Source organism: Coregonus clupeaformis, chromosome 40, assembly GCF_020615455.1.
Source record: "Coregonus clupeaformis isolate EN_2021a chromosome 40, ASM2061545v1, whole genome shotgun sequence".
NCBI classification, from domain to species: Eukaryota; Metazoa; Chordata; class Actinopteri; order Salmoniformes; family Salmonidae; genus Coregonus; species Coregonus clupeaformis.
In genome coordinates, this window is record NC_059231.1 from 22,972,543 (window position 1) to 22,987,909 (window position 15,367).

Sequence of the window (15,367 nt, forward strand, 5' to 3'; positions counted from 1 at the left end):
GTCTTGGGGTGATTTCAGCCATCTATTGTATTTCATGTACAGACAATAGTGACCCATCCACTTAGCTAGGTGTGGCTGGGGGGTGGTTATAGCATTTATTTCACATGACCACTCAATTTATAAAATATTTATATCTGGACACTTTCAAAGTCAGGTTAGGATATAGGCCAAGGACTAGATAAAGTGTATTTGTAGTTTTTCCTTATTGTAGGCTACTACTTACACTGCTTTTAGTCTTGAAATATTTGGTTGTTTACTACATTACCTTACTCACTCTGTTTAGCACATGGCTTCACATGTGAATCCTTAAAGAGATGTGTGGGGCTAAGGCTTAAGAGGGTGTGAACAATGCTGAATGGGTGTAGACAAAGAAGAGCTCTCCAGTAGATGTACCAAAACATTCAAGGGCCATTTTCTCAAAAGTGGGATTACAAGTTTATCAACTTTCAAAGCAGAATTATTTCCCCATTGTTTCTCAGCTGCAGTGTATGATACACCATTTTGTAGCTCTGAGTCTCTACTTTTATTCAATGTAAAAAACACAATTTCAAATGTGCTACATAAGACCGAATCGAGGCGGTGGGTCACATTTAACCATGTGTTAGTGCTGGTTTTCTGTAAATCTATGTAAATCAGGAATAAATGTGGTGCAGGAAAATCCTCAAGAACAAAAGAGTGATCAAATTAAGGTCCTACATCTGTACATAAACAATGCAAAATTTGAAAGTATTTTATAATATGTACAAAAATACAGTATATAGAAAGTTGAATAATAACAATCTAACAATGATCATATATGTATTTCAATGCCCTTCTAACTATTTACAAAGTGGATTTTGAGGTGTCACACACAAGCACACACACACACCTCTAGCAGTTTAAAAAACAATGTAGCCATTGGGTCAACTCTTTAGTATACAATTACTGCTGTAACTAAAATACAGGCAATGCTTGGCTAGCGGCCCCTGCTATATAGGACTCTTCAGACAGACAAACTGGGATTGGTATGGCTTGAAGTAGGTAGAGAGAGAGAGAGAGAGAGAGAGAGAGAGAGAGAGAGAGAGAGAGAGAGAGAGAGAGAGAGAGAGAGAGAGAGAGAGAGAGAGAGAGAGAGAGAGAGAGAGAGAGAGAGAGAGTGTCGCCATGACTACAATGGCACTACTTCAGAAACAGTCTGTTTGTCAGACAGAGAATCTACTCTTCCACTCGATATAAGTGCTTTTCTCCAGACATCGTTAGTCTGAGTTGACAATGGCCTGTAACTGCAGTCCCTCACATCCTTATTACGAATGCATGGTAGCAGGAGAAATACCCAGGTAGCTTATGTGAGGGGTCTGTTGGATTATAAATAATGTTTGTTTGCTTCAGATGAGGGCACACAGACTTGTGGCAGTGGTGAAGTATGTGTACAGCCTAGGCTTTGGGCAAGGTTATTTGTTATGCTCTAGTTGTTAAGACACATATTTAGTTTTGTTCTGATGTGAGGGCCCGAATCTAGCCTATATAGGTTATCATGGGTTACTGCATTTTAGGTCATTTCAGTCATTTTGGGTCAGGTGGACAGACTATGTTCTAGAGTTCTGTGGTGTGTTCTGAAGTTCCAGGGTGTGCTCTAGAGTTCAGTCTCAGATCTGTGGTGGGTTCTCCACGGCGACGGCAGAGTACTCTGTCTCAGAGACGTGGGGCTGCTCTATGAGCCTGGCCAGGCCTGTACGTGTTGAGTACTTAAAGATGAAGGCCTTCATCAGGTCATAGCGGTAGTTCCTGTTGATGAAGTTGTAGAGGATGGGGTTGAAGCAGCAGTGGAGCAAGGACAGACACTGGGTGAGGTGCAGGGCCACGTAAAGGGCGTTCTCCAGCCCACAGCTCAGAGGAACCAGGCCCATCAGGGAGAGGGCATCGGCCAGGAGCACTCCGTGGTAGGGCCCCCAGCAGCCCAGGAACACTACGGTATAGGCCAGGATCACCCTGCGGCTCACACGACGCTCCTGCTCCACCGCCGAGGAGGAACAGGAGGAGGAGGAGAGGGCTTTGGCCAGGAGGGCGTAGGCCAGAGTGATGATAGGGAAGGGGAGGGCGAAACCAAGCAGGATGAAGCTCAGCTGAACCCCCACCATCCACTCCCTGGAGTGTTCCTCTGGGTACACCGGCCTGCACAGCACTACCTCCCCGTGTGATGACCTCACCGCCTGCAGGAAGTAGGTATCTGGCAGGGAGGCCACCAGAGCCAGGAGCCACACCCCTACGCACACGCTGCGGCGAATTAGCTTCCGGCGCCGGCCCCCATCCTCACTGTCGGCGGGCCGTGTCACACTCAGGTAGCGGTCGACGCTCATACAGGCCAGGAAGAAGATGGAGCTGAAGAGGTTAACGGAGAAGAGCAGGTGGGTGAGCTTACACGCGACCTCACCGAAGGGCCAGTGGCCATGCTGCGCCAGGGAGCTCACCCACACGGGCAGCGTGACGCAAACGCACAGGTCAGCCACCGCCAATTGGGCGATGTAGAGGTGGGTCTCATGGCGAGGGGAGGAACCGGAAGTGGTCCGCTGGGCGCGGACATTAACCCAGAGGACGAGGCCGTTGGCGGCCAAACCGACCAGGAAGATGAAGACGTAGAGGATGCACATGGAGTAGAGCAGGGCGCTGCGGTCGAACGCTGTTGGACATCCGACCAACTCCACGCGCGTCCCATTCTCCAAGAGGCCAGTGAGGTTCAGGTCCTCCCACGTGTCCAGCAGCTCAACCAGATCGAAGCTGTTCATCCTTCTGCCGTCTGCTGGGAACGATTGCACACACCTCACTGACCTGGGATCTATAGAGACAAGAAGACAGCAGCCCATCAGTCCTGATATCACTTTGTCTGTTTGGAACTAAACATCAACATACAGTGCCTTCAGAAAGTATTCATACCCCTTGACTTATTCCACATTTTGTTGTGTTACAGCCTCAATTACAAAATGGATTCAATAGATATTTTTTTCTACACACAATACCCCATAATGACAAAATAAAAACATGTTTTTAGAAATGTTAGCAAATGTATTGAAAATTAAATGCAGAAATATCTCATTTACATAAGTATTCACATCCCAGAGGCAATACATTTTACATTTAAGTCATTTAGCAGACGCTCTTATCCAGAGCGACTTACAGTTAGTGAGTGCATTCATTTTCATACTGGCCCCCTGTGGGAAACGAACCCACAACCCTGGCGTTGCAAGCGCCATGCTCTACCAACTGACTACAGGGGACTACATACATGTTAGAATCACCTTTGGCAGTGATTACAGCTGTGAGTCTTTCTGGGTAAGTCTCTAAGAGCTTTGAACACCTGGATTGTAGAATATTTGCACATTATTCTTTTTTAAATTCTTAAAGCTCTGTCAAGTTGGTTGTTGATCATTGCTAGACAGCCATTTTCAAGTCTTGCCATAGATTTTCAAGCTGATTTAAGTCAAAACTTTAACTAGGCCACTCAGGAACATTCAATGGCATCTTGGTAAGCACTCTAGTATACAGTATATTTGGCCTTGTGTTTTAGTTTATTGTCCTGCTGAAAGGTGAATTTGTCTCCCAGTGTCTGTTGGAAAGCAGACTGAACCAGGTTTTCCTCTAGGATTTTGCCTGTGCATACCCATAACATGATGCAGCCACCACCATGCTTGAAAATATGACAAGTGGTACTCAGTGATGTGTTGTGTTGGATTTGCCCCAAACATAACGCTTTCTATTCAGGACATAAGGTTAATTTCTTTGCCACATTTTTTGCAGTTTTATTTTAGTGCCTTCTTGCAAACAAGATGCATGTTTTGGAATATTTTTATTCTGTACAGGCTTACTTTTTTCCACTCTGGAACATTACTTTAAATAGAACCATGAGGAAGCCTGTAGGAAACGTTATGCTGAAGTCCTTAAATTCCCACCTAAGAAACATATGGTTCTCAGAATGTTATGTGCTCCCTGGGTATCTATCCTGCACCATTCCCAGCTAGCACATAACGTTCTGAGAAACATATGTTTCTTAGAGCTTGGTGAGAGCGTGGTTGTCCTATGGTTATTTTGCATACAACCTTCCCACAAATTTCTGGGAATGGTGCAGGATAGATACCCAGGGAGCACATAACATTCTGAGAACTATAGGTGGGAATTTCAGTACTTCAGCATAACGTTTCCTACAGCCTTCCTCGTGGTTCTATTTAAAGTAATGTTCTCAAATTGTTCAGAGAATGTAAAAAAATAACATTCTTCTGTGGGAATTTCATCATTTCAGCATAACGTTTTCTGCAGGTTTCCTCATGGTTCTAAAGTCATGTTCTCAGAACATTAAGAAAACTTTCCATAAAAGCCACAAGAAAACATTAGTAACATTCAAAGAACGTTCTAAGAATGTTATTTAAAAATATATATATTCCATTCTCAGCATCAACAAAACTCTCTCTATCCTGGCCGTGCACACTAATTGACCACACCTGATCCTAATGAGTGCTTGTTTCCTTTGAAATGGGGTCTGTTTGAATAGACTAAAATTAACAGCTTTGTATGAGTTAAAATACATGGCATGCTAGCTCCATCCTGGTGGTGCAGTAGACTAATGTAATGGATAAAGAACAGAAGATCATAGGTTTGAATCTCGCTGACGATGTGCCACAATAAATTTAAAAAAACGTGTTTGCATAATTAATGCCTTAGCAAATTAATTTCCATGTGTGCTTGGAGTTCAAAACAGTTAACCTAAGCTAGCAGTATTATTGAAACATTGAGTGAAAGTTAAGGAATTTATTAAAAGACCTCAAAATAACCTGTACATTTCGTTCAAAACATTCACAACATTTAGAGAATGTTCTCAGAGCGTTATTTAATAACCTTCAAATAACCTGTAATTTCCGTTATCAGAACGTTAATAAAACCTCCCAGGAAAACCTTCAGGGAATCATAGTAAAACGTTCTCAGAACCTCACTGCAATGTAAAAATTAATGTTCCCAGAAAAGGCTACATTTTATTTTCCGCTCTCTGAACGTTTAAAAAAACGTTATGTTTTACCGGTCAGGAAACGTATGGCTTCCAATGGGAAACCAAAAACGTAAGTTCACACAACTTCAAAGGAAACAAAATGTGCTAGCTGGGACGTCTCTCAATCTGTCTGTTTGGAACCAGGCATCAACATACATACAACATGTCACAGTAAATGTTTGAATTATATTTAGTGAGTGCTGCCCTGAGTTCTCTTAACGAGACCTCAACCGATCAGTTCTAACCTTACTCTATTTCTGGGGCAGAGTAAGATCAGAAAAGCAATTCACTTCTACACAGAGCACTGCATTCTATGGTATTAAGTTCTACACAGAGCACCACATTCTATGGTATTTACTTCTACAGAGAGCACTGCATTCTATGGTATTTACTTCTACAGAGAGCACTGCATTCTATGGTATTTACTTCTACAGAGAGCACTGCATTCTATGGTATTTACTTCTACAGAGAGCACTGCATTCTATGGTATTTACTTCTACAGAGAGCACTATGGTATGTTATGAGCTCCAATAAGCCTCCAAATGAAATGAACCAAAAAAACACATAGCTTTTTATGATATGCCACCAGATCCCAAATAATCTAAATGTAGTTAACTCTTAAAACACTGCTTTATGAGTTCATAAAGACTTTTGTTTTGGTTAGATTGAGGAATGACTGCAAACTCTGCATCTTTTTATGTCCAGTTAGAGGGCAGCACGTTCAGAGATCCAGCGTCAGTCGGAATGGGAAACCTGATGTCGCTTTAAATCATGTTTTCCATTTTCGCATTTGTTACAAGAAAATATTTTCCCATGCGACCCTGCTCCTCCAGAAATAAAGTGAGGGGAGGAGAGAGACGACAGATTTGTTATAACCACAACAACATCATCTGAAAATATCTGAGGCTAATCATATACAGTATACACACACACACAAAGGGATCCTACACACTCATGCATGCACATCATGTACACATATGGACACACACACACTGCTCTCTGTTTTATGTATACCAGGGTCACAGCACAACCTCGGACCTCTCTGTATGTCTGATTGTGATTGGTCATTTTACGCTCTAGCTTGATGTCTCTCTTCCCATGACAGCCACAACATGACGAGTGAGAGGTGAGGGGTTAAAGGTGAGAGGTCAGACATGAGCCATCAGTGATTTAATCCCTCCTGTTCCTCCTGATTGACATGCATGCCCACAGACTGAGACGTGGGGAGACATCAGAGCGGGGTTACCGAGGGGTTTAACCACTTAAGACACGGTCCAGCCACGGTCAAAGACAGGTCGGCGACCGCTGGACAATACAGCAGGTTAAAGTGCATTGAAACGTGACCGCTTAGAGCAGCTGTGTGAGTGAGCTGTGTGAGAGTGTGTGACCGCAGAATACCACATCGCCCACGCCAAACTGTCTGCGATTTTACAGGAGACCATGTTGACAGTGGAGAGAGGAGGGCCTATCTGTGACTGAATGTGTTGTTGCACATGTCTATAGCAGTGGCCCATAGTCGTGTGTGTGTGTGTGTGTGTGTGTCTGTGTTATGACTGCCTCTAGTTTCAGCTGATTCTATCAGTGATCAAGGAGCTATTCAATTGATAACCCTTTTCATTTTTATTTGGCACTTCACCCCTTCAACTCTGTAGAATTGTAATTATTCCTAATAGAGGGATGTTGTAGTCTAACTCAGGCCCTCATACATAAGTGTCCTTGTAATTCATCTCTATTATATGGTAAACAGAAACACCTGAGGTGCCAGCTCAGCTCACATCTCTCTGATCCATTATCCCCTTCATACTCAGCCCATCTGATAACAAACACACACACACAAAGAAACACACACACGCACACACACAGCAGCAGCAGAACACTGCACTGATAAGCACTCTCTCTCCCCCTCAAACTCTCATTACAAGTAACTGGGGAATATTCCGTTCACAAACCTTTAGTTTCAACATACTCCAAATGCCTAATAAGGCCGAGCTGGTTACAACATAGAACATGAGAGCCTGTATAAACATGAGCATTATATGTTCCCACTTTCTAGCTCTGACTTTGCTGATAGCTACTTTATTGAGGAAAAATGTATACTATGACTGTGATATGTGGTTGTCCCACCTAGCTATCTTAAGATGAATGTCCTAACTGTAAGTCACTCTGGATAAGCGCGTCTGCTAAATGACTAAAATGTCAAATGTAAATGTATTATATTTGGCACCACTGTGAGGGCTGCTGTACAGATGTAGGATCTTAATTTGAGCCAGTTTGCTACAGCAGGAAAATAATCCTGCAGCAACAGGAAATGTGAATTATTATGTGGATTATAATTAATGGGCATTTTTGTAGGGGTTGATACATTTTTCGTAAGGGAAAATCAAGTCTGAAATTTCAACGTGGAAATTAAAAACCTTAGAAGCCTTTTTAGACCTTAAATACACAAGACTATTGGGCTCCCGAGTGGCGCAGTGGTCTAAGGCACTACATCTCAGTGCTTTAGGCATCACTACAGACCCCCTGGTTAGATTCCAGGCTGTATCACAACCGGCCGTGATTGGGAGTCCCATAGGGTGGCGCACAATTGGCCCAGCGTCCTGTAGGCTGTCATTGTAAATAAGAATTTGTTCTTAACTGACTTGCCTAGTTAAATAAATAAAGTTTGCATTTCCTGCTGAGCAGGAAAATTCTCAGCAACAAAATAGTTATCAAATTAAAGATCCTACATCTGTATCTTATGATCCCTGTGGATTCCCTATCTGGTTACACATTAGCCAAGCAGCATGCAGGGCAGATGATGCATGCATTCCAATACATGACAAATAAGGAGCAATGTTTTCATGTGTTAATCCAGAACCAGAGAATGCTGCAGGTGTGACAATAAAAGATCGGAGCTCTCTCTTGCTTTAAGAGCTCTCTCCTGTTGGTTTAGGCTTTTGTCTTGCAAAAGAAAGGACTCAAAAGGAGAGGGTTCAAGGGAGGGCCCACAAACGTCCCTATAGCGGCCAGAACCATATATGAGATGAGGAATATAAACTCTTTCGTTTTGGTTATATATTTGCTATATGGGCAACCTTTCTACCCCAGCACATTTATTGGCACTTTTCTAGCGCATTTGCACTTTTCTATGGTATTACATTATCCATGCGTCACAATGCTTATTTTGATAATGTCTTTAAATTGTATGAGAAAATATTTGTTTATATGCTAGGGACCGGATTCATTTACATAAGTGAGAAACACGCACTTATGTAGAGTTACAAAACCGAGTTGTTCTTTATATCACTACATTGCCATTACGCGCGAGAGAGCGCTGAAATAATCCGAAGTGAAGCTCCTGTAGCCTATCTGAGAACACATTCAATTCCGTAAAACAGGTTTAAATCTGCCCTGAAAACAAACCACATTCCTTATCAAATGCCAGGGGACTCGGTGTGGAACCTGTTGGCGTTTATTGAATGGGCACTGCTAATCCGCGCGCCCCGCTGCGAAAGCCGATGGCCCTTTCTATGGATGGAACGACTCGAGGACTTCAGAGGCCAGTTGTCACATTAGGCTAATGTTTTAGCCAAAACTCAACAACGCACCATTAGCCTACCAAATGCGGTGTTAGCTGAAACATAAAATAGGCTATCGGCTGTGTACGAAACCGAAATGTTAGGAGTGCAGCTGTTTGGCCCGCAGCCTCTTGTTATGGAGATGCTCCTGTCAACTGGTTTACCCAGAAACTAAAATTAATGTAAAATGCAATGCCTTACTTGTAATTGAGAAAAAACTGCTTTACGCGTGGCCTCTTCGAAGAATGCACCGCTTCTCCTGGGCGAAGTGATGTCCAGTTATGCTTTGTCCGAGATAGGGAGAGGAGGTGGTTGTGAGCTCTCCGATATCTGGCTTCGAATGAGTGGGTGAGTGTCCAGTGTCTTTCTTCTCCCAGCGATAGTGAACCGTGCCTCCCACTGCACTTGTTAATATAGGCCTAACCTACTGCGTAGTGATACGCCTCCCAAGGCAGGTCCCAAAACACAGTCATTGAAGTTTCTGCCAAGACGAAAAAAAGGCGTCTGATTTTCACTTTGTCCCACAAACAATTGCCCAGTAGTCGAAACACGTTTGTGCTTTGCACACAGGTGGATGTATTGTGTGCACACTGCCAGAGAGAGATGATATTAAAGATTTACTAAGTAGACAGTCATTATCTGAGATAGGTCTATGATAGAAATCAATAGGCTACTATTGTGTACATTCTTCATTTCAATTTATAGCAACAAGCTTAGCTTTGTTGTCATTTTCATTGTTGTGGTTTGGGTGATAGACCCATCTAACTTCATATAACATGTATTCCGTTTGCCATTTCAAGCTTATGGTTGTACCCTAGATCAGGCATACTGTATTACAACGTGTTATTCAATTGTGAGTATGCAAATATGTATTGTTCCCTTCCAAATACATAATGTTGATAGCCTACACCCATCTTCTTTAATCTCCTCTCAACTGTTAGTGACTAATTATGAAACTGAGGTAAACAACACACCAATGTAGGATCTTAATTTAGCAGTTTCAGATTAGGGCAAATCAAGTCTGACATTTTAAAGTGGAAATTACTAACTTTAGAAGCCTTTTTAACCTTTTACTGCAGTGGGCTAAATCAGGGTCACACAGAGTGTTTCTTGGTAGTCTTAAACAAATCTACTTTGAAACAAAAGTATACACCTCACACACATGGTTATGGGCTTTACAAAAATAAGACACCTTTACCATGTCAGACATAGAGTTCAAATGTATTACATTTTGAGTTTCCATCCCAATATTACACTTTATATACATCACAGAAGACTGAAATATAACAAAACTGTTTGACATAGAACATATTTTAACCATATATTTCTTAAATATACAGTACCAGTCAAAAGTTTGGACACACCTACTCATTCAATGGTTTTTCTTTATTTTTTACTATTTTCTACATTGTAGAATAATAGTGAAGACATCAAAACTATGAAATAACACATATGGAATCATGTAGTAACCAAAAAAGTGTTAAACAAATCAAAATATATTTTATATTTGAAATTCTTCAAAGTAGCCACCCTTTGCCTTGATGACAGTTTCGCACACTCTTGGCATTCTCTCAACCAGCTTCATGAGGTAGTCACCTGGAATGCATTTCAATTAACAGGTGTGCCTTCTTAAAAGTTCATTTGTGGAATTTCTTTCCTTCTTAATGCTTTTGAGCCAATCAACTGTGTTGTGACAAGGTAGGGGTTGTATACAGAAGATAGCCCTATTTGGTAAAAGACCAAGTCCATATTATGGCATGAACAGCTCAAATACGCAAAGAGAAACGACAGTCCATCATTACTTTAAGACATGAAGGTCAGTCAAAATGGAACATTTCAAGAACTGAACGTTTCTTCAAGTGCAGTCACAAAAACCATCAAGCGCTATGATGAAACTGGCTCTCATGAGGACCACCACAGGAAAGGAAGACCCAAAGTTACCTCTGCTGCAGAGGATAAGTTCATTAGAGTTAACTGCACCTCAGATTGCAGCCCAAATAAATGCTTCACAGAGTTCAAGTAACAGACACATCTCAACATCAACTGTTCAGAGGAGACTGTGTGAATCAGGCCTTCATCAAATCAAATCAAATCAAATTGTATTTGTCACATACACGTGTTTAGCAGATGTTATTGCGGGTGTAGCGAAATGCTTGTGCTTCTAGCTCCGACAGTGCAGTAATATCTAACAAGTAATATCTAACAATTTCACAACATATACCCAATACACACAAATCTAGTAAGGAATGGAATTGAAGAATATATACATATATGGACAAGAAATGACAGAGCGGCATGGACTAAGATACAGTAGAATATTATAGAATAGAATGCAGTATGTACATATATGAGTAGTGCAAGATATGTAAACATTATTAAAGTGACTAGTGTTCCATTTCTTAAAGTGGCCAGTGATTTCAGTAGGCAGCAGCAGCCTCTAATGTGCTAGTGATGGCTATTTAACAGTCTGATGGCCTTGAGATAGAAGCAGTTTTTCATTCTCTCAGTCCCAGCTTTGATGCACCTGTACTGAACTCGCCTTCTGGATGATAGCGTGGTGAACAGGCAGTGGTTGATGTCCTTGATGATCTTTTTGGCCTTCCTGTGACATCGGGTGCTGTAGGTGTCTTGGAGGGCGGGTAGTTTGCCCCCAGTAATGCGTTCGGCAGACCGCACCACCCTCTGGAGAGCCCTGCGGTTGCGGGCGGTGCAGTTGCCGTACCAGGCGGTGATACAGCCCAACAGGACGCTCTCAATTGTGCATCTGTAATAGTTTGTGAGGGTTTTAGGTGCCAAGCCAAATTTATTCAGCCTCCTGAGGTTGAAGAGGCTCTGTTGCGCCTTCTTCACCACACTGTCTGTGTTGGTGGACCATTTCAGTTTGTCAGTGATGTGTACGCCAAGGAACTTGAAGCTTTCCACCTTCTCCACTGCGGTCCTGTCGATGTGGATTGGGGGGTGCACCCTCTGCTGTTTCCTGAAGTCCACGATCATCTCCTTTGTTTTGTTGACGTTGAATGAGAGGTTATTTTCCTGGCACTACACTCCCAGATTCCTCACCTCCTCCCTGTAGGCGGTCTCGTCATTGTTGGTAATCAAGCCTACTACTGTTGTGTCGTCTGCAAACTTGATGATTGAGTTGGAGGCGTGCTTGGCCACGCAGTCATTTACATTTACATTTACAGTCATTTAGTCATGGGTGAACAGGGAGTACAGGAGGGGGCTGAGCACGCACCCTTGTGGGGCCCAAGTGTTGAAGATCAGCGAAGTGGAGATGTTGTTTCCTACCTTCACCACCTGGGTGCGGCCCATCAGGATGTCCAGGACCCAGTTGCACAGGGCGGGGTTCAGACCCAGGGCCTCGAGCTTAATGATGAGCTTGGAGGGTACTATGGTGTTGAATGCTGAGCTATAGTCAATGAACAGCATTCTTACATAGGTATTCCTCTTGTCCAGATGGGATAGGGCAGTGTGCAGTGTGATGGCGATTGCATCGTCTGTGGATCTATTGGGGCGGTAAGCAAATTGAAGTGGGTCTAGGGTGACAGGTAAGGTAAAGGTGATATGATCCTTGACGAGTCTCTCAAAGCACTTCATGATGACAGAGGTGAGTGCTACGGGGCGATAGTCATTTAGTTCAGTTACCTTTGATTTCTTGGGTACAGGAACAATGGTGGCCATCTTGAAGCATGTGGGAACATTAGACTGGGAAAGGGAGATATTGAATATGTCCATTAACACACCAGCCAGCTGGTCTGCGCATGCTCTGAGGACACGGCTTGGGAGGCCATCTGGGCCGACAGCCTTGCGGGGGTTAACATGCTTAAATGTCTTAAACACGTCGGCCACAGAGAAGGAGAGGCCACAGTCCTTGGTAGTGGGCCTAGTCAGTGGCACTGTGTTATCCTCAAAGCGGGCGAATAAGGTGTTTAGCTTGTCTGAAAGCGAGACGTCGGTGTCAGCGACGCGGCTGGTTTTCCTTTTGTAGTCCTTGATTGTCTGTAAACCCTGCCACATACATCTCGTGTCTGAGCCGTTGAATTGCGACTCCACTTAATCTTTATACTGATGTTTTGCCAGTTTATTTGCCTTGCAGAGTGAGTAGCTACACTGTTTGTATTCTGCCATATTCCCAGTCACCTTGCCATGGTTAAATGCGGTGGTTCGCGCTTTCAGTTTTGCGCGAATGCTGCCATCTATCCACGGTTTCTGGTTAGGGTAGGTTTTAATAGTCACAGTGGGCACAACATCACCTATACACTTCCTGATAAACTCAGTCACCGTTTCAGTGTATTCGTCTAAATTATTTTCACAAGCTACCCGGAACATATCCCAGTCCGCGTGATCAAAACAATCTTGAAGCGTGGATTTCGATTGGTCAGACAGCGTTGAATAGTCCTTAGCATGGGTACTTCCTGTTTGAGTTTCTGCCTATAGGAAGGGAGGAGCAAAATGGAGTCGTGGTCAGATTTGCTGAAAGGAGGGCGGGGAGGGCCTTAGAACCATCCCGGAAGTTCGAATAGCAATGGTCGAGGATTTTAGCAGCGCGAGTACAACAGTCGATATGTTGATAGAACTTCGGCAGCCTAGTCCTCAAATTTGCTCTGTTAAAATCCCCGGCTACAATAAATGTAGCCTCAGGATATGTGGTTTCCAGTTTGCATAAAGTCCAGTGAAGTTGGTAGAGCATGGCGCTTGCAACGCCAGGGTTATGGGTTCGATTCCCATGGGGGACCAGTATGAAAAATGTATGCACTCACTACTGTAAGTCGCTCTGGATAAGAGCATCTGCTAAATGACTAAAATGTCAAAGTTCTTTGAGGGCCGTCAAGGTATCGGCTTGAGGGGGGATATACACGGCCGTGACTATAACCGAAGAAAATTATCTTGGGAGATAATACGGTCGGCATTTGATTGTGATGTATTCTAGGTCAGGTGAACAAAAGGACTTGAGTTCCTGTATGTTACTACAATTACACCATGAGTCGTTAATCATGAAACACACAACTCTGCCCTTCTGCTTCCCAGAGAGATATTTATTCCTGTCTGCACGATGAACTGAGAACCCATCTGGCTGGACCGATTTCGACAGAATATCCCCAGAGAGCCATGTTTCCGTGAAACAAAGTATGTTACAGACCTTGATGTCTCTGGAAAGAAATCCTTGCCCGGAGCTCTTATGCCTTGTTAACCAGAGACTGAACATTAGCGAGTAGTATACTTGGAAGCGGTGGGTGGTGTGCGTGCCTCCTAAGTCTAACCAGCAGGCCGCTCATGGTCGAATTGCTGCAAAGAAATCACTACTAAAGGACACCAATAATAAGAAGAGACTTGCTTGGGCCAAGAAACACGAGCAATGGACATTAGACTGGTGGAAATCTGTACTTTGGTCTGATGAGTCCAAATTTGAGATTTTTGGTTCCAACTGCCGTGTCTTTGTGAGACGCAGAGTAGGTGAATGGATGATCTCCGCATGTGTGGTTCCCACCGTGAAGCATGGAGGAGGAGGTGTGATGATGTGGGGGTGATTTGCGGGTGACACTGTCAATGATTTATTTAGAATTCAAGGCACACTTAACCAGCATGGCTACCACAGCATTCTGCAGCGATATGCCATCCCATCTGGTTTGCGCTTAGTGGGACTATCATTTGTTTTTCAACAGGACAATGACCCAAAACACACCTCCAGGCTGTGTAAGGGCTATTTGACCAAGAAGGAGAGTGATGGTGCTGCAACAGATGACCTGGCCTCCACAATCACCCGACCTCAACCCAATTGGGATGGTTTGGGATGAATCGGACGGCAGAGTGAAGGAAAAGCCACCAACAAGTGCTCAGCATATGTGGGAACTCCTTCAAGACTGTTGGAAAAGCATTCCAGGTGAAGCTGGTTGAGAGAATGCCAAGAGTGTGCAAAGCAGTCATCAAGGCAAAGGGTGGCTACGTTGAAGAATCTGAAATATAAAATATATTTTGATTTGTTTTACACTTTTTTGGTTACTACATGATTCCATATGTGTTATTTCATAGTTTTGATGTCTTCACTATTATTCTACAATGTAGAAAATAGTAAAAAATAAAGAAAATCCCTTGAATGAGTAGGTGTGTCCAAACTTTTGACTAGTACTCTATATTGATTAATTATGAAATTATGAAAAATATTAATGACAAAGCTGAAAAAGCCTATTTAACCCATGAGGCCACTAGGTCATTTGACTGCAGGAAAGGGCTACACCTTCAATACACTACAAGTTTGCAATTGCTGCCGTGCAGGAAAATTCTGAGCAACAACAAATTAAGATCGTACATCTATAAAGCTGCTCATGTTTACTAGAACAAATTACACTGAACAAAAATATAAACACAACATGTCAAGTATTTTTCCCATGTTTCATGAGCTATAATAAAAGATCCCAGAAATTTTCCATATGCACAAAAAGCCTATTTCTCTCAAATTCTGTGCACAAATTTGTTTACATCCCCGTTAGTGAGCATTTCTTCTTTTCCAAGATAATCCATCCCCCCGACAGGTGTGGCATATCAATAAGCTGATTAAACAGCATGATAATTACACAGGTGCACCTTGTGCTGGGGACAATAAAAGGCCACTCTAAAATGTGCAGTTTTGTCACATAACACAATGCCACAGATGTCTCAAGTTTTGAGGGATCGTGCAGTTGTCATGCTGACTGCAGGAATGTCCACCAGAGCTGTTGCCAGATAATTTAATGTTCATTTCTCTACCATAAGCCACCTCCAACGTCATTTTAGAGAATTTGGCAGTACGTCCAACCGGCCT

At 43.0% G+C, this 15,367-nt stretch overlaps 1 protein-coding gene across 1 annotated transcript; it reads right to left on the bottom strand.

Annotated features, from left to right (window-relative positions):
- Positions 1 to 384: 384 nt before the first annotated feature.
- Positions 385 to 8,936, bottom strand: LOC121571659 (atypical chemokine receptor 3). The gene is made up of 2 exons (XM_041883252.2): positions 8,770 to 8,936; positions 385 to 2,812 (listed from the first exon to the last, which is right to left on the bottom strand). Exon 2 carries the CDS (start codon positions 2,760 to 2,762, stop codon positions 1,626 to 1,628), a length of 1,137 nt encoding a protein of 378 aa, XP_041739186.1. The 5' UTR covers positions 2,763 to 2,812; positions 8,770 to 8,936; the 3' UTR covers positions 385 to 1,625.
- Positions 8,937 to 15,367: the final 6,431 nt, after the last annotated feature.

What these genes read in the sequence shown, in the direction of transcription:
- LOC121571659 (XM_041883252.2), bottom strand. Translation starts at nt 2,762, where the DNA reads ATGAACAGCTTCGATCTGGTTGAGCTGCTGGACACGTGGGAGGACCTG.